The sequence below is a fragment of the Vanacampus margaritifer genome, chromosome 3 (assembly GCF_051991255.1).
Source record: "Vanacampus margaritifer isolate UIUO_Vmar chromosome 3, RoL_Vmar_1.0, whole genome shotgun sequence".
Taxonomy (NCBI): Eukaryota; Metazoa; Chordata; class Actinopteri; order Syngnathiformes; family Syngnathidae; genus Vanacampus; species Vanacampus margaritifer.
Genome location: NC_135434.1, coordinates 12224759 through 12249817, shown reverse-complemented (window position 1 = coordinate 12249817; position 25059 = coordinate 12224759). Strand labels below are relative to the sequence as shown.

General features: G+C 40.4%; 1 protein-coding gene across 2 annotated transcripts in view; it reads left to right on the top strand.

Annotated features, from left to right (window-relative positions):
- LOC144048741 (zinc finger SWIM domain-containing protein 6-like) overlaps positions 1 to 19052 on the top strand; it is a 77168-nt gene extending 58116 nt beyond the window's left edge. The window contains exons 9-14 of one of the 2 annotated variants that reach the window (XM_077561011.1): positions 631 to 891; positions 2303 to 2438; positions 10640 to 10797; positions 11787 to 11992; positions 12092 to 12173; positions 13582 to 19052. In XM_077561011.1, coding sequence (XP_077417137.1) covers positions 631 to 891; positions 2303 to 2438; positions 10640 to 10797; positions 11787 to 11992; positions 12092 to 12173; positions 13582 to 14447 — 1709 coding nt within the window. In that variant the 3' untranslated portion in view covers positions 14448 to 19052. The remainder of the gene's footprint in view (positions 1 to 630; positions 892 to 2302; positions 2439 to 10639; positions 10798 to 11786; positions 11993 to 12091; positions 12174 to 13581) is intronic. The other variant, XM_077561012.1, reaches the window with a different exon arrangement.
- The last annotated feature ends 6007 nt before the right edge of the window (positions 19053 to 25059 follow it).

Genomic DNA, 25059 nt, shown 5'->3' with positions numbered 1-25059 from the left:
ACAAGATATGAATAGTTACTTTTTTGCACAAGTTATGAATGTTTAAGTTTAAACTTATTTAAAAATCTGGATATTATTGTTGTTTTAACATTTTCCATGGAATTTATTTTTGAACAAATGAAACTTTGAATAACTTGTTGGATTTATTTCTTCAATTAAAATGGTAATCGTCCAGAATGACCGAAAAAAAATCCAGATTAAATTTTTGGGCCTAGGAATTAATTAGGCTTTTATACAATCAGCATTTTTGGGTCGATCAGTGATCATCAAGTTTGGGGGGAAAAAACGATACTTGATCATGATTTGATCAGATGATGAAGATTCAAGAAATATATCTATTAAAACAACTCTTATTTATATTTACTATACAGTTGGCTCAGTTGAATCCACGTATAATTGACACCCATTGAAAGATATTAGAATTTTTTTTTATTTAAATTCCCCAAAAATCTTCGGAATGACCACGGTATATCTCCCATCCTCATTTAGGAAATGTTTGAAGTCAACAGCGCGCACCTCCTTTATTTCCATGCTAGTTCAAACAGCACGCCTGCCCGCTGCTCGCATGATTAGCCGAATGTGATCTTTGATCTGATATTCATCTCCGCGCCATTCCTCTCCTCTCCACAGACTGCTCCAGCGTGGTGACCCGGGCCGACCTCCAGCGGATGCCCGTGCAGAGACTGCTGGGCGACGGCGAGTCGTACGTGGCGCTGGCGGTGGAGACGGCCCTGATGGGGCTGGGCCAGCAGCGCGTGATGCCCGACGGCCTGTACGCTCAGGAGAAGGTGTGCCGCAACGAGGAACAGCTGCTGGCCAAGCTTCAGGAAGTGGAACTGGACGAGTCGTTGGTCAAGATCTTCCGCAAGGAGGCCGTCTTTCTGCTCGAAGGTAGGCGGGATTGGAGGCGGGGGGTGGGGGGGGGGGTATATATGCGAAGAAGCTGGTACCACTGCATTTTTCATCCTTCCATTTTGTGGTGCAAGTAGAGACGTAGCTGACCAAAATGAACTCTTAGCTTTGCAACACCAGGCCCGTTGTGTCAGCACATACAACACTGTGTTCATTTACAGTGCCGAATACCACGACAGGGAGGAGTCAAAATCTGACTCCCGTCCCCACCCAAACCCCCATCAGCATCCAAACCGGGGCCTGGTGCGACCACCCACTTCTAGCTCTGTTTCTAATAGAGAGCGCCAGCCCCCCGCGCCCCGTTCGGCCCCTGGAGGCCGCAACTCCGCCACCCTGTGATGTGGTCTGCGGTTGTGGGCGTTTAAAATAACCCACCAGGGACGACGGCGTGGGGTGGGACACGACAGAGAGCGCAGGGCCAAGCACGAACATATGGTTTTTGACATCATTGTTTGTTTCAACGCCACGTGGTTAAAACGGACAGACCACTGTCTGACTTTGTCCATGTGTATTTTTGCTATTTTTAAACACATTATTTTCCTCACTACAGGGTAAAAAAATATCTCAGTCCACGTGAAAACGCATTACGCCAAACCACAGGTGGTGCGAACACGCCAATCAGAAACCTGAAGATACTAACGGAAACGAAAAGCAGACAATCCAGAGTGTTTACCCGATATTTTTTTTTTATGTATTTGCATTCACAAAATTAGTGCGTTGGGTTAATTTAAAGTTCCTTTAACACCACCATTTTTTTTTACCTACCCTTACTTGGAATGCCTGTACAGAGGGAATTCCAGTCAAAATTTATCAGTAATAAATTTAATAATAATGCATATATTTGTGGAGGCTGGGGTCAAAAAATCTTCAGAATTTCACACGATACTTCATGTTCAAGATTATATAGCTCTTAATATGAAAAGAAAAATGCACGAAACTGTCACCATCTTACAAATGCAATTTTGCCATCTAGTGGCAGAAAAATGACCAACACAAATCAATATCACGTTAATTTTTTACAGTACAGTACATCTTTTTAATTTTAACTCAATTTTATGATTTATTATAAAATGACTATCATGAACAAAAGATACAACCGTATTTCTATTAGTTTTATTTTTTGCCAATTTTATGTAAGAGTATAAAAACTTGAAAAACTTTATTGTACATTTAAAACAGATATAAAGTTTGTGATTAATCTTGAGTTGACTATTGAACTCGCGATTAATTCCGATTACAAATTTTAATCACATATATATATATATATATATATATAAATATATATATATATATATATATATATGCACAGACTATTATATTATTCATACTTGTATTCATAACATCACTGTGCTTTCCATTGTGTCTTTGACTGACGCGAGCTTCTGTGCAGCTGGCCCGTACTCCGGCCTCGGGGAGATCGTCCATCGAGAGAGCGTCCCCATGCACACCTTCGCCCGCTATCTCTTCACCTCCCTCCTACCTCATGACGCTGAACTGGCGTACAAAATTGCACTGAGAGCCATGCGGTAGGTGATTTATTTATGTATTTATTTTATAGCTGCCTTTGTTGTCTGCTGAGCAGACACAAAACCATTCTCACCTACTGACATACACTCTGTTTGGGAGGGGGGAGGGGGGGTGAATGACTGAGATCTGGACTTTGGGGACTCGCACCCCATTTAATGCACGCAAGAATGAATGTTAAGCACTTAATCTGTGCTGAGTCATCACCAAACAAATCAGGGGCCGTTAAGCGGTGGAGGAGCACCGCTCTCTGGTGACTCAGTTATCCACTCCACGAGCTCACTGGGTCATACACGCACACACATGTGCATAAACGGTAATGTAATCATATAAATGCACAATTATTATATGTGATGGTTTTTATTTACACTTTTAATTTCCTGTGCATCCCTCTCATAATGTCATTTGCTGGTTAGAGTGGAGGTCAACTCGAAAAATGTATAAGAATTCAACAGAAACAATCCACCTGGTATTATCCATCCAAGGGGGCGGCCATGTTGCATTTCATTACGTGACCAAACCCATAAAACAAGTGAGTTACCTGAGTGCTTCGGCACCGTGATGTCATTTTCAGTGGACAGCAAGTGGCAAAATGGCCGCCGTCCCCAATATTGAGTATAATGGCTGGATTTTGCTGCTTAATTCATATTTCGCAAACACAGTATATTAATCAGAATACCGTGCTTACTTTTTTTTGGGGGGGGGGGGTGTTAAAAAATGAATAAATAAAAAATAAAATAAAAACAGAATACCGTGCTTACTGCTTAGACTAGTTGGTACGCATACAACATATTATATCTAAAAAAATAAAATAAAAATTAGACTTTTGACCTTTAAAAATATTGATCTGAACAAAATGACCGCTTTGAACCGGATTATTAATTCCGCATAGCGATTGTTACACTTAAATCTTGTCTCCACCAGATCGCAGTGTGCGTGCGTTTGTGTTTGGTTTGGCCTCCGTCCCGCTCGTGCCCCGTTGTATGATCTCTCTATATTGGGTCTCCCCGCGTGTGCGCGTATGTGCATCCGTGTGTGGACAATGTGTGTTAATCAGACTACGCTGCTGTGTTTTGATGTTGTGACTCACGGGAGCGGGATCAGTGAATATTAATTACATTAATGAGAGTGTAATTAGTGTGGCTGTAATGAGGAAGAGGAGGGGGGCACATCCACGCACCCACACACACACAAACACACACAAACACACACGTGGGTTTGCATGCAAAAAGGCCAGCAGGAACTGGGAAGCGTGGGAAAAAAAATTCTTGTCTGTCTGCAAAGCGAACAATTTGTTTTCCCCTCTTTACGGGGACAGCGAACGCACCACACTTATATGTATTGAATCCAATCAAGCACTCACCGGCGCCTCTCACTCCCCAAACTTTTCCCCGAGTCAGCCTCCCTCACTTGTTACGCCTCCGTACGCCCCGCTGTGGTACGAAACAGGCCGATTTAGAATAATACGGGCCACTTATGGGTGCTCCTGGGAGCCCGGTGGTGTCTACTCAGCACATAATGAATGTGTGTAATGTAGCGTAGTGTAATACGAGAGCATATAGCTCACCGCTCCCACGGGACGGCGGACAGTTAAATATAGGGGAGGAGGTAAAGGAGCCAGGGCTATTTTAATGGCCCCATTATAACAGTATCATTGATACATGCAGAGAGAGAGAGAGAGAGAAAAGAGAGAGACCTTTTCACATGACATGTTTTTTGGGTCGTCTTCACTTGCATCCATTTAATCACCTGCGTAATGAGACATTTTTTTTCCATTTAGTAGAAATTGATACAAAACGCAATGCACAAATAAATACATTTACAATTACGATAAAAACTGTTTTAAAAGCAGTTGTAATTATTTAGATAAAAAAAAAAAACATTTCATTCTGATTGTTTGAAATAAGTTGGTGTGATCTTGTTGCATGACGAACTGGCTTTGTTTTGACTTTTTTGAGTGTGTTCAGAGGAGAGCGTTGTTGTCGAAGGGAGGTGCACGGCTTCAAAAGTTTGGTTACGGGGTAACCTCCATATTAGCCCAAGGCGGTGACTTTTTAAGACTTTAACATCCCAATATGGTTGGCACACCACCCAAGCCCTCAAAAATGAGAGAAAAAAGTAATGCACTGAAATAGAACCAATATGTACAACTTAATATAGCTTTTTTTCAAACCCACTCATTCAGGGATTCCCAACGTCAGTGAGTTCTAAAACCAATTTAGTATGTTATTTTTTTCAGCATTTTTTCCCCCCCCACAACAAACAAAATAAAAATAAAAAAGGCAATTTTCTGGTCAAGTTTTGCAACAACTGCTTAACTTTACAAAAAGGTAGCAACTTTTTTAAAGATGAAGTCAAGTCAAAGTTAACATTGTCTTTATGTTTTATGCGGCCTCGGTAGTCTAAACAGGAAAATCTGATTCCAAAATCCAAAGGGGCGGCCATTTTGTCACTTGCTATCCACTGAAAAGGGACATCACAGTACATAAAGTGCTCGGGTAACGAGTCGACCGTCACAGCTCACTTGTTTTCTGGGTTTGGTCATGTGACGTATGACCTTAGTCACTGTGATGTCATTTTGCAGACAAGTTGCAATGTGTAAACCAAAACTTCAAAACTAAGAGGAAGTAATACAAACGTGTCATTATTATATGAGGCTGTTTTTACACTTTTAATCTCTTGCGCCCCACGCCAAATTAGTTTAGAGTTTAAAAATGAGTTTATAATATTATAACATATTTGTATCATTAATAAACTGCTGCAAATTAATTTGCAGTTTTCAGAAATAATTATGAAAGTGAAAAAAAATCATCATTTGTCAACATTTCTCTACTGCAAAGTGGTGCCACCTAGTTAAAAAAATGTGTTATGTTAAATATGTTAAAAGTGACTATTGAGGCGCAATAAGCATTTGCATATGTGCTGCAGCATTTATGCTCCTTTTAAGCATCAATTTTAAATGTACTGTCGTGCATTGCACTTTTCTACTAAAGCATCCTGCCCACAGCGTTGGCAGACCAAAAGCGAGGCCGAGCTCGCTGATTGGTTTCTTGAGCATTGCGGAGTTTAAAATAAAAAAAATGTAGATGAGGAGATGATGATGATGAAGAAGAATCAGAATCTTGTTGCTCTTGCACATTTTCCTTATCTTTGCTCCTCCAAAGCCGAATAGCTGAATCCGAAGCGGCTGGTATTATCACATGAGATTTCCATAGGCGATACGACACTTGCAATGCTAATGAAGCGAGATCCTCGCTATAATCCACAACCTTTGATCCGCCGCATAATCTTTGCCGACGCAGCACTGTTTATGCTCTCGTTGCGACAATGTTAAAGCAATGACATTGGCTTTAAATTGGGCCCGACACCTCACATGTTGTACTCGTTTAAAAGGCTCATGTTTTAAAACCGCTCCCATACAGATTGTACAGGAGTCCCTAATAAAGTGTCCACCTGAACTCTGTGTATCGTTGTGGCCAATGAAAAGAAATGACAGTCCCAGAAGCATCCCAGCGTGCTTTATGTACGGACGTGGCTCTTGTCAGCGGATGTGCAGCTTAGCTGATGGATGAGCACTCCAGGAGTGACGAGGGCCCGAAGGGTGTTTACAGTCCAGGTGAGGAAAGGACCATGACACAGGGGAGGGTTGGTTGTCATGGTGATGCTGACCAGATACCTCATCTGAGGGGCCTCGGGATTGGAGTAAAACCGAGAAGAGTGTGTGTGCCAGGTTTTTTTTACTATTTTTAAACTGCCTTTTTTTATTTATTTATTTTTATTTTTTATATATATATTTTTTTACCTGTGTTGTTTTTTTACTTATATTTATATGTGTTTGTTGAAACAGTGTGACAAATGTGCAAAAAAAAAAAAAAAATCAGAAAAAGGGTGCAAACAGTTTTTCACACTGCTGTAGGTGTGAATGTGAGTGTGAATGGTTGTTTGTTTTATATGTGCTCTGTGATTGGCTGTTGGCTAGAAGCAGGTTACATCCCGCCTCCCGCCCCGTCAGCTGGGATAGGCTCTGTTTCACCCGTGAGTTACGGTGCTACAGGAAGTGGCTGCATGGCTACAGATGTTTTCTATGCAGCCTCCATCTACCATTTTGCATCAGGAGGGGTCTTACTGTACGTGTGCATGGATAGGATGCGGAACAACAAAAGCCCAGTATGGGTTTCCACCCACAACACGTTGAGGAGGTTATTTTTCAACGGTCCCGGTCGGCCTTTCGAGCTCCCATCCAGTGGAGGCCCTCTGGTGTAAACCAAACAAAGCGTGGAATGTTGATGAGCCCTCCATCTTTTTTAACCCGGGGCCCTTTTTTTCTTTGCTTTGCTGCACCCCGGGATTCTTCCAGAAGGGCCCCCAGTGTAGGCTTTTAGCGACTGTTTTTTGGATGCTGTGAGAGGAAGGAACCCGGCTGTCGCTTGACCATTGAAAGAAAAAAAACCTCAACATTTTTTCAATGTTCACACTGTTGAATGTATCGCAACTGGGTTTTTATCACCTCCTGCTGGAGTGTGGATGTTTTGTGGTCATGCATAAAGTGGAGTGTCTTAAATTTGCCCGTATAAAATGTAATGTGAAATTATAAAATATAACACTGGCAAATATATTGTAGATTTTTTTTAACACTAGTGCTCCAAACTGCAAAAAAAACACACTTGTCACTACTATCCAAATCCTAGTTATTTGTTCACAAAGACTTTAGTTGATATCTATTAAACCAATGAGAATAAAAAACAAAAGTAGAAACTTACTGAAATGAAACCAGTAGTTGCGTAAAGGGGGCGCATTGTTAGATAACAGTGCGGCTAAGTTACATAATAGCCACCCACACGTAAGAGTTTCTCCACCCATGACATGATCAGCTAGGCTGGGTGAAGCTCCAGAGCCACTTTCAAGTGCCACGTTTTGAGCTATGTCACAGCCCGGCTGCTGAACTAATACAACTACTAAAACTGAGAATCACCAAGTGTGGTACATGGTACTTGGTAAAAAAATAAATAGTTAAAAAATTACTACCCAAGTTCACTTGTAATTAACTTGTAAGTTGAATGCATTTTATTTCATCTGAGAATGTGTTTTCATTCATTAAAGTCCAATTTCATTTTACTAAATGTAAAATTTGCAAATAATTGCCCTACTAGAAGCAGTTTTAATGGAGGATCATAAAGCATCAACACGTGCACCTAACATTTACATCATCATGAACTCATTGTACATAAATGACTATTTGGTAGTGACATTTTTCAGTGCAAACTTGCTTTACATGAGGCTCATCAATAGTATTGGCGTTGGCGAGAAAGCTAACGTAAATAGCATGCTAGCACTAACGTGATGTGACGTCACACATGAAGGAGGGAGACATGAAAAACAGGCTGGATAGTGGCTCTCGAGGACCGAACTTGGCCACCCCTGCCCTATGCACACCAGCACTGTACATGAACAATGTAAGTCCTGAAACTCACCTTGTGTTGGTAAATGTTGAATACAAGCAAACGGTAACAGCAACGTAGACATTTAGGAGGCTGCATCGCGAGAGAAGCAAAATCAAACACTTTCTCTTAGATTCATTTCGATTTGGCATTCTTTTCAAACACTGACAAAAAAACACCATCAATGATATAAACCTAGCAACAACAAAAAAAATCACCAAAATTTTAAATGAGTCGGCGCCAGAGTAATACTTAACTCATTCACTGCCATTGACGGCTATACACGTCAAAAATTCATTTTAACTATTTCTATTAGTTTAAAAAAAAATATCCACTATTGTTAACAAGAGTATGAAAACCTAGACTTGTTTTTTAATCTTTTTTTTTCTTAAGAAAAGATCATTTAAAAATTAGGGCCGTCAGGCGATTAAAATTTGCAATTGTAATAAATCACTTGACTTTGTTAAATCACGATTAATCACAAATGTTATATCTGTTTTAAATGTACAATAATTTTCTTCTAGGTTTTCATACTCTTGTTAACAAAAGTGGAAAAAAAAAAAAGTTAAACTAATAGAAATAGTTGAAAATAATTTTTGACGTATATAGCCGTCAGTGGCAGTGAACGAGTTAAGTATTCCCGCTAATAACAGAATAGGTGCGACTGAATATGCAGGCATGGACTGTATGACTCATTTATTAGAACAACCAAGCATTTTCCAGCAAGGGCAAAAGTTGACAGTAGCGCATATCAGCAACAGGGTTGTTATCGCCTTCCCACTTGAATGTTAGTTGTGGTGCAGAAAGTGGAATGTTTTCCAACGTGTCTTCATGCCGGACATCATCACACGCGGTGGAATTGAAAGTTGGCATTTAGCATCGCGGCGCTTTTTACCAGGCTGCTTTGATGTGTTCCAAAAGGGCAGGTCTGCGTGTGTGTGTGTGTGTGTCGGTATTTGTTTGATGTGTGTCCAGGCCCTGTGCGGCTGGAAGGTGAATCCCTTAATTTCCCCGCGGACTCAATTAGCTTTGTGATTGGTGGAGAGGAGGCCAGGTTGCTGCCTTGTGAAGCCGAGGAGACCTTTTGAAAAGTGAACGGTGGCGCAAGAGTGAAGCGGAATAGGAGATGAGGGCCCCGCCCCCTGTTGCCGTGACGATGATGAGGATGATGAGAGGGTGAGGCTGCGCCGTCCGCAGCAGGTGTTGCTCGGCTCGGAGTTGATTAGGAGCAATTAGAGTGGAGAAAATAGTCACTGCCGCCTGAAGTTGGGGGTGCATTGCAGGCGCAGGCTAACTGCTAATCCCCCCGTGATCACGTTTGCATTTTCAAGTCCCTTTCAAAAGTCTTCACGGTTTCCTTCTCTTGATTCCTTCATCAGCCACGCTGAATCCAGCAGCAGATGTCTTTTATATTTAATACAGAGTACTCCAGACTTGATATAAAGTTGTCTTTTAATCTGTAAAAGTCTTGCTTCTCTTGTGAGTCGCCATCTGAATTTTAGTTCCTGCTGAATCTCACTGTGTACTTCAGAGTTCCTTTTCCTGCTGGCTTGCTCTTCTCAGTTTCTGTTCCTGTTGTGTCTCTCTGTTTCCTGCTGACTTTCTGATCCCGCTTACTCTGTTCATGTTCCTGCTGGTTCTCAGCGCGGCCTTCTCACTTCCTGTTCCTGCTGGGCTGGCTCGGTCTCCTTTATTCTGAGTTTGTGTTCTTTCTCATGCTGGCTCACCCTGAGTTTCTGTTCCTGCTCCTGCTGGCTCTGTTGCTGTTCTTGCGGCGTCACTCCATTTCCTTCTGAGTTTTTGTTCCCGTATGCTCTATTTGCGTCCTGAATTTTTGTTCCATTTCCCATTCGCTCTGTGACTTTGAATTTAAATTTCTGCTGTCTCTCACTGTGTCCTTTTGAGTTCCTGTTCCTGCTGACGCTCTCTTAATCCATCTGTATTAGTCCTATTGTTGGCTCTGTTTCCTTCAGAGTTTATGTTTATGTTCCTGCTGACTCTCTTACTGTCATTCCGAGTTTATGTTCCTGTTCCTGCTTAGTCTCTCTGTGTCCTTCTGAACTCCCGTCCCTCCCTGTCCCTGCTGGTTTTGTCTTCGACCGTCTGAGTTTCTTTTCCATTCCTGCTGAGCCTCTCTGTGCTCATCAGAGTTTCTGTCCCGCTTGTTCCTGTTCCTACTGTCTCCCTCTTTTTCCTTCTGATTTTCTGTGTGCCTGTTAGCTCTCAATGTCGTGAAAGCAGCTTTAGAAATTCTGCCTAGCAACAGGTGGTTGTGCGTGACCAGGAACTAGTATCCCGAATAAGCCCAAGTTGTTATTCTGCCTGCTCTAGAAAATATGAATCATCCCGTAAATGTGTGTATTAAAGAATGCATTAATTTTGTTGCATAATTTAGTTTAAGGAGTAATTTATTTTTACTCTCTTGACTTCTTGTTCCTGTCAGCTCTGAATTATTTTCAGTGGTCATGTTTATTAACTGTTCAGATATTTTTTTAAATAAATATTCAGTTTAATTGTTATAGGGTACCTCACAAAAGTGAATCCCCCTCCTAAATGCTTTCATGGGACAACATTGTCTGAAAGAATGACACCTAAATAGCATGTAAAATAGTCCACGTACAACTTTTGTAACAGTATCAATTTACTGTCCCTTCAAAATAACTCAACACACAACCTATCATGTCAAAACAGCTGGCAACAAAAGCATGTGAAAAAGTTGATCTTTTTGGATCTAATGGTGTGCTTCTGTCTGTCTGTCCTTTCAGTTTGCCCGTGTTGGAGTCGACGGCATCGTCGGGCGACCTGTCCCGGCCTCACCACATCGTGTCGGTGGTGCCCAACCGCTATCCGCGCTGGTTCACACTCAGCCACATCGAGTCTCAGCAGTGTGAGCTGGCCTCCACCATGCTCACCGCGGCCAAAGGTGCGCACGTCGTCAGCACACGTGTAAACACCACATGGGACAAAAGTATTGGGACAAAACGTTAGTGCTCAAGGGCAGCGGTGGCGAGAGTAACCAAAAATTGTACTCTGTTAAAGTACTACTCCATTACTTTAGAGCAGTGGTCTTCAACCTGCGGCCACACGTGAGTCTTTTTTAGATCAAATATTATTTGAATGAATTAGTGATGAAATGAAAAACAAACAATTAAATATAAAAAATATATATTCAAATGAATTCATGATGAAATGAAAAATGAATAATTAAATATTCAAAAAAACAAACTTTTACGTTATCAGAAAAAGAGAGAAAAGGTAGATGAAATTTGACTCTAAAATTTCCAAAAAAGGAAGCGCAAAATGAGAAAATTACAATAAAATGTCAAAAAATTTCAGAACTGAATAAAAAAGGCAAAAAAGAAAACATTCAAAAAGTACGTAGAAAACAAAGCTGAACGTTACCGTAAAATGTACACAAAATTGACAAAAATATCAGATAATTGATTTTTAAAAAGTGAAAATGGACATAAAATGTCCAAAAAAAGGAAGAAAGGGGGCAAGGAAATTACTATATGTCCATAGAATTGCAAAAAAAATGCAAGAAATTTGACAAAAACGCAGAAAAGTCTAAAAATTTATGAAAAATGAAGTATGAAAAAAAAAAGTCAGAAGACAAAAGGTAGAAGAAAAAGAATCTCAAAGTATTGGATGCTGCAATTTTTTTCTGTAACTGTGTAGCTCTAATTAGCTCTTGGGCCCCATTAGACAAACACAAACGCACTATTTCGTTCATGAAAATGTTCAAATGTTTTGCGGCTCCAGAAAGATTTTGTTGTTATGTATTTGTCTTAAAACAACTCTTTTGACAGTAGATGTTGCCGACCCCTGCTTTAGAGTAATATTACTCAAGTAAAAGTAAAAGTAGCGCTCTAAATAATGACTTGAGTAAGTTTGACCTGTGACCTGTTGTAGCTCATCCTCAAGGTGCGGGTTTGGGTTCTTCTGACGGTTCAGGTGACAGTCGCAGGCTGGAGACGGTGCTGGAGTCCATTCAGAAAAACATCCACTCGTCGTCTCACATCTTCAAACTGGCGCAGGACGCGTTCAAGATCGCCACCCTGATGGACAGCCTGCCTGACATCACGCTGCTAAAAGTTGCTCTGGAGCTGGGACTGCAGGTAACTGCACCACCGTACCAAAAATGAAACACTGCTAGTTAATAAGTCTCGTACCATATTTAACAACTGTTACTTATTCTGTTTTTTTGTCCTGACCAGGTGATGAGAATAACGCTGTCCACGTTAAATTGGAGACGGCGGGAAATGGTGCGCTGGTTAGTCACATGTGCCACTGAAGTTGGTAAGTCAGCTCGTCTGCTTCTGTTGGGAATGTCCTTTTGTGGCAGTTTTGCGATTCAGGAACTAGAAATTGCAAGGTTCATAGGCCTTTAAAAAAAAAAAAAAAAAAGATCTGTCATTGTTGTTTAGCTGAAATTGTATGTAGGGATGTTCAATACTACTTTTTTCAGACCGATACCAGAATAAGTGCTCAACCTTTTTGTTGTCACTAGGCGTGTCAAAATGAGTGCATTCATTTTGAGTTAATTTAAAGTTCCTTTAACGCCACTCATTTTATTAAGGCACGATTAATGACCCCTTACTTGGAAAGGCCTGTACTGAGGTAATTCCAGTCAAAATTTATCAGTAATAAATTTAATAATAATGCATATATTTGTGGAGACTGGGGTCAAGTTGTATTTTACAATTTTGAAAATGTGCAGAATTTCACAAGCTACTTCATGCTCAAGATTAGAATGAAAAGAAAAATGCACTAAACTGTCACCATCTTACAAATGCAGTTATGCCATCTAGTGGCAGAAAAATGACCTCAACACAAATCAATCATTTTTTACAGTACAGTACATCTTTTAAATTTTAACTCAATTTGATGAATTATTATGAAATTACTGTATCAATAACTAAAAGATGTAGCCATATTTCTATTAGTTTTACATTTTTTCCACTTTTATGTTAACAAGAGTATGAAAACGTATTACTTAAAATATTAAAATGCCAAGGCCGATTTTTTTTTTTTTTTGGTGCCAGTCCAGCCCTGGCTGATACTCATACCACTAGTATTTTGTTACATAAAATGATGTAACTTTAACTTATTCACTGCCATTGATGGCGATAGATGTCAAAAATTCATTTTAATTTCAATTAGTTTAGCATTTTTTCCCACTTTTGTTAACAAGAGTATGAAAACCTAGAAAAAAAATTACATTTAGAACAGATATATAAAATTTTTGATTAATTGTGAGTTAACTAGTGAACTCTTGTGATTAATCACGGAAAAAAAATACGCCCCAAATTTTCAATAATCTTTTCTTCTTTTTTCTTTTTTTTTTAAAGAAAAAATTATTAAAAATTTGGGGCGTCAGGCGATTAAATTTTTTTATTTTAATACTTTTTTCATTTTAATAATTAATTGCATGACTTCACTAGTTAACTCTTGATTAATCACAAATTTTATATCTGTTCTAAATGTATGTACGACCCCAAAAAATTCTTGGTTTTCATATTTCAAAATGTTAAGCTAATAGAAATAGTTCAAATGAATTTGTCTCTAGCCGTCAATGGCAGTGAATGAGTTAAAGAAAGACCTATATAACCCAATATAATTTTAACCTCTAAGGTGAGCGATCCGGGACACGGCATTTGTTTCCGTTGACCACCTCTTTGTGTGTGTGTGTGTTTGTGTGCGTCAGGCGTGTACGCGCTGGACAGCATCATGCAGAGCTGGTTCACCCTGTTCACCCCCACGGAGGCCACCAGCATCGTGGCCACCACGGTCATGTCCAACAGCACCATCGTGCGCCTGCACCTGGACTGCCACCAGCAGGAGAACCTGGCGTCGTCGGCGCGCACGCTGGCCTTGCAGTGCGCCATGAAGGACCCGCAGAACTGCGCCCTGTCGGCCCTGACGCTCTGCGAAAAGGACCACATTGCCTTCGAGACAGCCTACCAGATTGTACTGGACGCCGCCGCCACGGGGATGAGCTACACGCAGCTGTTCACCATCGCGCGCTACATGGAGCACCGCGGCTACCCCATGCGCGCGTACAAGCTAGCCACGCTGGCCATGGCGCACCTCAACCTCAGCTACAACCAGGACACGCACCCGGCCATCAACGACGTGCTGTGGGCCTGCGCCCTCAGCCACTCGCTGGGCAAGAACGAGCTGGCCGCCGTCATCCCCCTGGTGGTGAAGAGCGTCAAGTGCGCCACCGTGCTGTCGGACATCTTGCGCCGCTGCACGCTCACCACGCCGGGCATGGTGTCGGCGCTGCACAGCCGGCGGAACTCGGGCAAGCTCATGTCGCTGGACAAGGCGCCGCTCAGGCAGCTGCTGGACGCCACCATCGGGGCCTACATCAACACCACGCACTCGCGCCTCACGCACATCAGCCCGCGACACTACAGCGAGTTCATCGAGTTCCTGGGCAAGGCGCGCGAGACCTTCATGATGGCGCACGACGGACACATCCAGTTCACGCAGTTCATAGACAACCTGAAACAGATCTACAAGGGCAAAAAGAAACTCATGATGCTGGTGAGGGAGCGCTTCGGGTGAACTCCGATACTTTTCTACGCACTCGAGTCTGCCTTTTTTTTGTTTTGTGGAACTTCCGGGGAAAGAAAAAGACAAAAGAGAGGGAGGACGTCGAAATGAAGCGGTGAAGCGGAAAAGGAAAAAAAAAAACTCCACAGAGCCACACGCGGTATTATTGTTCTTGCTGTTGTTCTCGTTACAAACATTATCGCTATTATTATTATTATTATTGATAATAATATTATTACTACTACGTGTACAGAAGTGTTTTTTTTTTTTCACGAGAGGAAATTTGTCACGTGAATGTTGTGCGTCTGCGTGGGTGTGAAAGGAGAACAACGTTTTGTTTTCAAACATCTGTTTCTTTCTCTGTTGAGTTGGACGGGCGCATCTCAATACATTTGAAGAGCGGAGAAAATGGAGTCGTTGAATTCAAAAGTCAATTTGAGATTTGGTACACTTTTTTTTCTCATTAGATAATCAGTTAATAGTCGTTTTGTAAATAATACAATGAAAAATAGAAGTATAATTCAGATTCCATTTAATTAATTTAATTTGTATTTTACTAAATAATTGATTACATACCATCAAAGTAATTAGTGTTTTTTATTATTAAATTTACCCATTTTACATACAATTTTTTTTTTTTTTTTTTACCATCATCAACAAATGGTTTAACCCAATCTGTCCTTTTAAAATGAAAATAAATAAATAAACCATTTTACACAAATACATTTAACATTTTAATAAGTAATTGGTTACTTATAATTAAAGTTTTTTGATTATTGATGTTAACTATTTTACTAATTATTTTATTTTTATTGTTTTTCATCATCCACAAATGATTTGACCCAATCTGTCCTTTTAAAATGGAAAAAAGCTAAATAAACAATTTTACACAAATACATTTAACACATTTAACATTTTAATAAGTAATTGATTACTTATCATTAAAGTAGTTATTTTTATTGACATGAAGTATTTTACTAATTATTTTATTTCAATTTTTTTCATCATCCACAAATGATTTTGCCTAATTTGCCGTTTGAAAAAAATCAATACGGCCCTTTAGCACAAAATTTGACAGTCACTTTTTGAATTGAACCACCAAAACATTTCTTCCATTTTCCCATGTGTTGAGATGCACCTGCATGTGGCTGACAGCCTTCTACAGTAGCGCTCATGTTATTAAAAGAATAAAAACACACAAAAAACTGCATCCTCGGAAGAGAAACTTAAGGCTTTAAAACAGACAGAGCACCTCCCCTTTGGCCCCCGGGCCCCAACAGGGGGCGCCAGGCAGCACTGCACAGCTTTAAAAAAAAAAAACACACACACAAAAAAGCCGCCATCAGCATTTTTCGAGCACTTGAGAAGCCATTAGTTTTCTCTTAGCGCCAATACGCACGACTGTGCTCTTAGCACCCACCTGTGTAATGTGATGCATGCAGCTATCTGCAGCCGTGGCACATTAGACTTAATCCAACCCGGGTTATATATGAACAGTGGGTACACCTGCATAATCCAATACAAGAGCCCTATCAAAATTCCAGGTTTTTGTTCTGATGGACAATGTCAGAGAGTGTTTATTATTATTACTGCAGCTTGCAGACTGCATTGTAATGAGCTGTTTTGAGAAATTGTGGGTTGTTGTTTTAAATATAAGAGTGGAAAACAAACATAACATTTGGAGGGACGTGATTTAGCAAATATTGTGCAAATACACAGAAAAATTCACACATTTCGGATTTGACGAATAATTTACCTGTTAAGACCAAATCCAATTCTGATCATTTGTTTTCTCAGTTTTCTTACACCACTCACAAATGAAGGATGTATCCGGAAATGTGTAGCTTTTTTTTCCCCAAAAACAGGAAAATTGTCAAGGTCCGCCCTCTTGTGGGCGTGAGCCGTTGACATGATGCCGCAAGTCCGTTAATGTCATGTTTGGGCATCGTTTAGTGGCATGAAGAAGCTTGCCTTTGATTCTCTCTTCAAAAATATAGAATATTTCCGCTTTTTTAAGTATTTGGACTGAGAAACACAATCACCCACCTGTTCCAAGCAATCAGCACATTAGTTTATTAATATTATCAATTAGTGGTGTGTTAATTTGTTAGTTTTTTTAAAGTGTTTTTTTTTTTGGTAGAAAAAATCTCAAAATCTGTATTTACATATCTGTGTTGTACAGCAACTAATTATTGTTGTTGTTTTTTAGCCAAAACAAAAACATTGATGCATGACAGAAAAGTCGCTGTTTTTTTTGTTTGTTTTGTTTTTTTTGTAGAACATTTCACAAATTATCTGGAGTTAAGTTTTTATTTTTATTTTAAAAAAAAAATAATGTATTTTTTTTCTTTTCTTTTTTGTACACCATAACTATAACAATGAATTGTCTTGCAGGAAATAGTCATCACATTTTGCAGATGTCTTTAAAAACATTTAAAATGCCATTAACTCATTCACTGCCATTGACGGCTATAGATGTCATGTCATCAATTCATTTGAACTATTTCTATTAGTTTAACATTTTTCCCACTTTTGTTAATAAGAGTATGAAAACCTATCAAAAAAAAATTTGGGGTACATTTAGAACAGATATAAAATATGTGATTAATCGTGAGTTAACTAGTGAAGTCATGCGATTAATTATGATTAAAAATTGTAATCACCTGACACCCCTTCTTTTTAATAATATTTTCTTTCTTTTTTTTAAATAAATAAAATAATTGTAATTATTTTTTTCAAATTTTTTATCTTTTTTTTAAAGAAAAGATTATAAAAAATTTGAGTTTTAGGCGATTACCATTTCTAATTAATTAATTGCATGACTTGTTAACTCATGATTAATTACAAATTCTATATCTGCTTTAATACCATAAGAAACAATTCTAGGTTTTCATACTCTTGTTAACAAAAAGGGGAAAAATGTTAAACTAATAGAAATAGTTCAAATGAATTTTTGACGTCTATAGCCGTCAATGGCAGTGAATGACTGGAATGTGTGAAAACTCTTCATACCCAATATAAATTTTGCAAGTTTGACTAAATCCTCTGACCTTGTTAGGGAAAATATGCCTTCAAACGAACGAACAAACAAAATCAACCGTAGTTGACTTTTAAATCGGTTATAACAGGCCAAAATCTTTTTGACAGAATTCATAGCCAACATGAATTGGACTGTGCAGGTGTCCTATTGTTATGTCCAATGAGTGAAGCTGTGCTGAAGGGGGAGCGACTACCTCATTGATGCAGTGTGGAACCTGCTCCCAGCGGAAACGTGCTGTCACCGAGGATATTTGTGGCACATAATACAACAGACAGTGTTCGTCATTCGCTCTTATCCCCGCCCCCTGATTGGCTACAAGCAGGCGCGTCACTCCCCATCTCATTTCCGCCATTTTTTTTTGTTTTTATACCCATCCCCCTTTCCTTAATAGGCCAGTGTCATTCATTTTCCCTGTGTGTGTCATTGCAATGAGACTTTCTACTGTTGAGAAAAAAAAAAAAAAGTGTGCAAGCTCCACTAATTGTCCACCGGAACGTTCTCAGGGATTTCATCTTTTCCTCCACAAGAAAGAAAGAAAAAAAAAAGGCGGAACAAAACCAACGACTGACTACATGAAAATGGGAAGAAAAAAAAACATGGGCGAGCATTTATTGTACTCTGTATATATGCCATAGTATATGTCTGAATATGGAGGATCTGAAAGTATATGTTAACTAATTTATACAGAGTATTCTATGTAATGTGAAATACTTGAAGCCGCTGTAGTTTGCTCTCTCTTTCTCTCTTCTGTCTCCTTTTTATTTGTTTGTTTTTTTTGGTTATGTGATGGAAACATATCAGGAGGACAAGACTTCATTCCTGCTGATTAAGCAAATAGACCAGGAAAGGAGGTCAAAAGTACTCACTGTGGGCCAGTAACACATTTTTTTTGTCGCTTTAATCCACACTTAAATTCTTTTCTCATGCAGTAAAATCCGCACTGAGTCTCATATCACGCACACCCGTCAACAAAAGTCTGTCCGTCTTTTACTCACCATCATTTGTGTGTCTTTTTTTTTTTTTATTGTGTCTTGACAAAAACAAAAAAAAAGCAGCCTTTTCTTCTTGCCTTGTCTTAACGCTTTAACGTAACCAAACAGGAGTTCTGTCTAACAACCAAACGCGTTCAAAGGGGTGAGAGGCGAGCCACCTGGGTCCAGCTTTAGTGTCCTTAATTAGTAAAAAAAAAGAAAAAAAAAGTGAATGGCTGTGTTATTAACTCTTCTTCCTGCTTTTGATGACAAAGCAGCTCCTCACTTGTGTGTTTGATGGTTGAGAAAAAAAAAAGAAAAAAAGTGCATACGTTGTTGTCCGGTGTCTCGCAACAATTTCCTCTTGAGTCTTTCTAGCTGTTTTTCTTTCTTCGTTTGTGTAGGAAGCTCTCCCCCTTTTTTTTTTTATTTATTACAACGACCCATGTATACATGCTTATGAAATTCAAATTTGATACGCTGATATCAATTTATTTATGTAACAAAATCACTGTTTTATAATCTTGTTAATGAGTCAATAATTGATTTTTTTTTTGGTTTCTTTTTTTTCGTTTTGTTTAAATAAAAGTTAATTTTTGAAATGTTGACGTCTTCTGCTGCACTTTTTTTTGTTTGTTTGTGGATATGATGTCATCAGATGCCAAAGAAATGGATTTGAGCAAATCATAACAATCCCTATTTTATTTATAGCAATTGTAGCCGTGCAAGTTGTGTGTAGCCAAAATCTTGGGTGGGGGGGGAGGGGGGGGCAGTCCAGCCACTGCCCTGTCATGTGGAAATGTTATCCCTCGCTAGCCCCCCCTTTTTGCTTTGTCGTGTCAGCCGAGCTGCAGGATGACTACATCGCTGCACTTTGTCAGGTGTTTGCGCTGCCTGCCTTTTTGTGTGTGTGTGTCGGGGGGGTCTTGAGGGAGCGGGTGGGAACAGGTGGTAGCGGCGGCGGCGGCAGACTTACAGGAGCTCTTGACAGCAGCGAGATCCCCCGACTCGCAGCACACCCCCCCCCCCTCATTAAACATTGACACAAAAACACCACAACTGTCTGTGTGTGAACAGTAATGAGGTGCGCACGCATGTGTGTACGTGCGCACGTGTGTAATGTCATCCACCTGCATATCGAAGAATTTGTCTGTTTTGAAACTAAAGAAGCCATGCAGTCAGAAGCCATGCTCAAATGTCTGTTACATGACATGCCAATGTGGGGCACAATACTGTAGTCTGTGATAGTTCATAGAAGTGTTCACCTGAAGAAATCCATCAGTTTAAAAGCAACTCTGCTGTCGAAGGCCACGCTGAGGTGTCCGATTGTTATGTGCCAGATGCCTGCCTTGGACAGTCATGTGCGTCTTTGTGTGCATATGCTCATTAATATTATTCATATATAGTCCACCTGGATATGATGGATTCACCTGCTTTCGCGTCAGAAGCAACTCTATTGTCAGAAGCCATGCACAGGTATCCAATTGTTATGACATACAGTATGCCCCCTTGGGACAAAAGAGTCAAACATGCATGTGTGCACTTGTTCAGTAACGTTGCCCATAGGGGTGTTCACCTATGAATGGGGGAGTTTAGCTGTCAGAGGCAATGCTCAGGTGTCCAATTGTTATAACATACAGTATGCCCCCTTGGGACAAAAGAGTCAAACAAACATGCATGTGTGCACTTGTTCAGTAACGTTGCCCATAGAGGTGTTCACCTTTGAATGGGGGAGTTTAGCTGTCAGAGGCAACGCTCAGGTGTCCAATTGTTATGTGTTAGATGCCTCCTGGGGATAAAGCAGTCAGTCAGAAATGCATGCATGCTTCCGTGTTTGTCTGGAGAAAATCACCCACTTTAGCAACAGCAGCAATTCTGCTATCAGAGGCCATATTTAGGTGTCTAATTGTTATGTGAAAAATTCCTGCCATGCACAAGTTCCTGCCTGTGTGTGTGCTCTCATCAGTGTTTTCCATAGCGCTTTCCACCTGAATATGGAGGAATTCTCAGTTATACCTCCCTGCCATCATGCTCAGGTGTCCAATTGTTATGTGACAGATACCTCCCTTGGACAAAATAGTCAAGCAGTCATGTGTGTGAGCGTGTTAACACTTTGTAAATGTTAAGCTGGATTTTGAGGATCTAACCATCTTAAGCAACAAAAGCAACTCTGCAGTCGTTGGCCATACTCAGGTGTCTAATTGTTATGTGACGTATTTCTTCCTGGGACTGTGTGCAGCGCACTCATTAATGTTGATTATAGACGTGTGCACCTGGCTTTAGCAACTGAAGTAACTCTCTGCTGTCAGAGGCCATATTCAGGTGTCCAATTGTTATGCTCGTGTGTGTGCGCCTGCATGTGTATGACCTGCATTCAGGTCCCTGGCTCACTAGCAGCTGGTAATGACGTCCCGCGGGTGCAAGCGAGCGCAAGCAGGCCTGTCTGAGTGTATACTTCTAATGACATCGTGATCACACGCCGCTGCCTTTCATGCCCAAAAAAAAAAGAAAAAAAGAACGGTATGAAATCCAAACCCACGTCGTCATCTCTCGCCTTCTCGCCACATCAAGGCTGACGTTTACTCACCGCAGCTGTCAGTCAGTCTGGCTTTCAACTTTCACCTCTTACACAAAGAGGAGAGTTTGAAGATGGAACAAAAGACTCTTTTTTTTTTTTTTTCAAATAAAAAAAACACACACACATAAGTTCCACTGGTTGATGAAGAACGGCCAATATGTCATCATCCTCGTCAGACGGTGTCGATGATCACTTCTCATGAAGTCTGCATAATGATGATCGAGGTTGTTCTTCAAGCTGCAGGTGTCACCTTCCTGTCATGTGTCTACTTTGGCAACAAAGTAGCCCAGGGAGGTGCACAGAGACTATGATAAATACATATTTTTAATTGGATTGGATTTGGTAATGTGCAGCTATACATCTGTTTTCTGTATCCATTAGTAGATTGGAACCTATCCTAGCTGATGAAAGGCAGACTACACCCTGGAATAATTGACAGTCACTCACAGTACGTACATGAAGAAATGGAAAACCCATTCACCATCAAATTCATTCTGTCACTGAACCCAAACTGCCTGAACTCAAGTCAGATGACGCTACCACGACACCATCATTAACCTGATATTTTTTTTACTTGAAAAAATATTTTTTAATTTTTTTATTTTTTAATAAAAGTAATTTAATTTATAATTGTACTTTCATTAATTTACATTTTTTAGGTTAAATTTATTTGAGTACATTATTTGTAGTATTTTTTTTAGATATTTTTTAATGAAGTTAAAGTGTATTATGCTGGGTCATTAAAGGGGCCAAATGAAAAACTGGAACAATTGCCAAAGGTCAAGCCAACATTCTAACCTCAACTTTGTCTATATTACTTTTAATGTATTTAGAAAAGGCATAAGCTGCTACGTGTATGCATTGTTCTAATTAGGAAATGCAAATTTTAAACAAAAATACACATGGTCATTCAAATGACATCTTTACACTTTAAATGTTAGAAAATTAATTTGTGCACCAACCGCCAAATATATCCATCCATTATACAGTGATGAAGTACAGTATTTGAAACTATACATTTGCATACAGTATTATTAGGACCACTGTTGTCATTGATGACAGTCTCTTTTTCATTTTTCTTTTGAAAAATTGTCATTAGAGGGGTTGGAAAAGTCACTAAATATAGCAAAAACGTTGCTAAACTGTCTTAGTCCTTGTTTGCTAACTAGCTTGTACTAGCATACACGCGTGTGCATATCAAATAAAAGCACAACTTTCAAAATAAAAGCATTTACTTTGAATTCATGGTCACTGTAAGGGCCGGTCTCGTGGCCTGAGTTCTGTCTTTAGGCATAATTTAAAATAAAATTAAATTGACGACCCTCAATGATTATCACAGTATATATCCTTAATATATTACTGACATAATGTACGAGTTCAATGAAAAATGCTGGTTGATGAACGCAAAAAGAAGAAAAATTTGCATTAGCCTTAGCAGTTGAATGTAACACCCCCCCGTCCAAAAATTTGCCCTGGGACCCAAGTTTGGGCAACCGTAGCCTGGTGTAAGTGATGTTAAGGTATTCCCTTTGAATTTCAAATGTTTCATGTGGTTCTTCTTGTGCGCTTCAAGCTCGTTAGCATTACACAGCTAACACGCACACAAAAAAAGGATCACAGGCGCTTGTTCTTCTACACGGCCCCGCAGCAAAGCGTCTTCCTCGTCCTCCAGAAAGCCGCCGGAGTTTGATCTCATCTACCCCCACCCCGCCCACCCCCATCTGCCCCGAGGCGCCTGATTAAATGCTAATTAAATCCGTTAGCGCCGCTATCGCCGCCGCTAACTCCTCTCTCTTGCTCTGTCATGGAGATTAATGCCCCTCGTTCATCACGGACTACCTGCCCGACTCGCAAAGACCTCAGACCCCCCCAAACCCCCTACCTCGCTCTCCAAGATGGACGAGGGTTTTAAATTTTAATTTGAAAATTGCCCTCAATTACTTGGCCGGCGACCACTTGGCGGGAGGCGGGGTTACGGCAGCAGGTCAGCGGCCATGATGAGCGATAAGGGGACATTAATAAGAGCCGTGCCCGGGTTCATTTAAAAGCGGACAGGCCGCTTTCTCATTATTGAGCTCCCCCCAGCTTTATTTAAAGGACTTTATTTAAGGCCGGCCCGTGAATGTGTCCTGCAGGACAGACGCTTAAAGCGCCTGACAGAGTGGGAAAGTTACGACCATAACTTACACCCTGAGCAGTGAGCGCTCTCACACACACGCACACACACCGGACCCATCTTTTTTTTGGGACATTTCGCAGGCCGCCGAGCCTCTACGAGCCTCCAAGGAGCCCAAAAATGTTTGAACAAAGTTACACACGTCGTTTACTTTTACGCCTCCCACAATCTCCGGCCCACAAATGTTTTAGTGGCTCCAATATCTGTAATGATTATAAGCAGTTGGAGGATATTGAGCGAGAGCTAACATGTCCAACCTGCTTCTTCTTTCAAAAAAAAAATCTCAATTCTTCCTTTTCATACTGCTAAATGAAAAGGGATGAATTATGACGGGAAACCTCTGTGGAGCAGACTGGGTTCGAGCCAACAAACAGTACGCTCTCCTGTTTAGCCTCCACCCTTGATACACGAGATGGATTACGCGTAGATTTACGCACCTAAGACCAGTCTGACATCCCGCTCCTACCTTATTTATTTTTTTTATACCAAGTGTGCGCCGGATGTCCCTGCTGGGGCTTTAAATCTGTCGGCTAGTGTTTAGAATGTCGCTATGAGAGCAGAGAAATGGAGGAAAAGCCCACTTGACTCCTCGTTTTTCCCTCTGCAAATACACTCTGCAGACGTTTTAACTCCGTATCCAAAAGAGATGACAATGACATGGTTAGAGTTGTTCTGGAACGGGGGTGCGTTCCAACTTTTGGGGTCCAAGACTGGTAACTATAGGATTTTTTAAAGTTGACATTTCAACCTAAATATTCATAACCTATCATTAAATTCAATATTTATTCAATGTCGCTAGCTGACTGTCACTGCTTCCACTAACAACATGGCTGCAGGTAGTTTACAATTGACAATTCTAAAAATCCGGACATTTCTGCTATTTCCACAATGTAATACTTCATTTCCACGGCGTATTGCGTTTGCCTGTGACTAGCATACAAATCAGGCATGTTATAGAAGTAAAACATTTGAATACATTTTCAAATCAAAAATAATCCTCAGAAATCAAATTACAACGATCCAAAGTCTCATGCTTTTTAATGAGCGAAGAGCATCGCTTCCGCGAGGAAGTGGGAAATCCGATTTATCCCATTCGGATTGTGTCAATTCCGCCCTCAAAGCGTTCGAGGCAAATGTAAATACAAAACATGTTCAGGTGACACAACGTGATTTGGAATAACTGCGTTAATCCGAACAACAAACCGTTTATTGGAATCGGCCATCTTTATTGTTTACATTTGCCTCAAACACTTTGAGGGCGGGACTGGGACACTCTGACATAATTCCAACTTCAAACGCAGCATACGACCGCCATTTTGAATTGTGACATCATTTCGGAATTGTCAATAGCGCAGTCAGTGTTCCCAACATAAGTTCGGTTTCCCTCTTGCAATGTTTTTCCCCCAAAAATGGTGACTTCAATTCTTGCTAAGAAACACACTACATTCGCTAAACGGGGAAGTAAAGGTAAAGGTAAATTCCTTCCTAAAGTGGTGGCCAAGTGGTTAAGGTCATGACCTCCACCCTGGGGATGAGATGTGAGATGCTATGAAGCGCTCCCTGGACGTTAAGCAACACGCCACTGATGATTCATTGTCCTTTATTCAATTATGTCGAGTGTATAAAAGTGCAAATATTAATACCATCTGATTACCTGAGGAAAAAAAAGACCCCCCGAATCCCAGCCCTATGACCTAAGGGTTCCGGTGACCCCAGTCTGAGAACCACTGCTCTAGCATGAAGTGCAATCACATGCAATGAGGACGTTGGCCTAAACAGGAGAAGAAGAGACGAGCTTCCACATTCCCCGGCAGGCTGCTTGATTAAAAGCCTGAACGAGGAGCAACGTGACGTCCCAC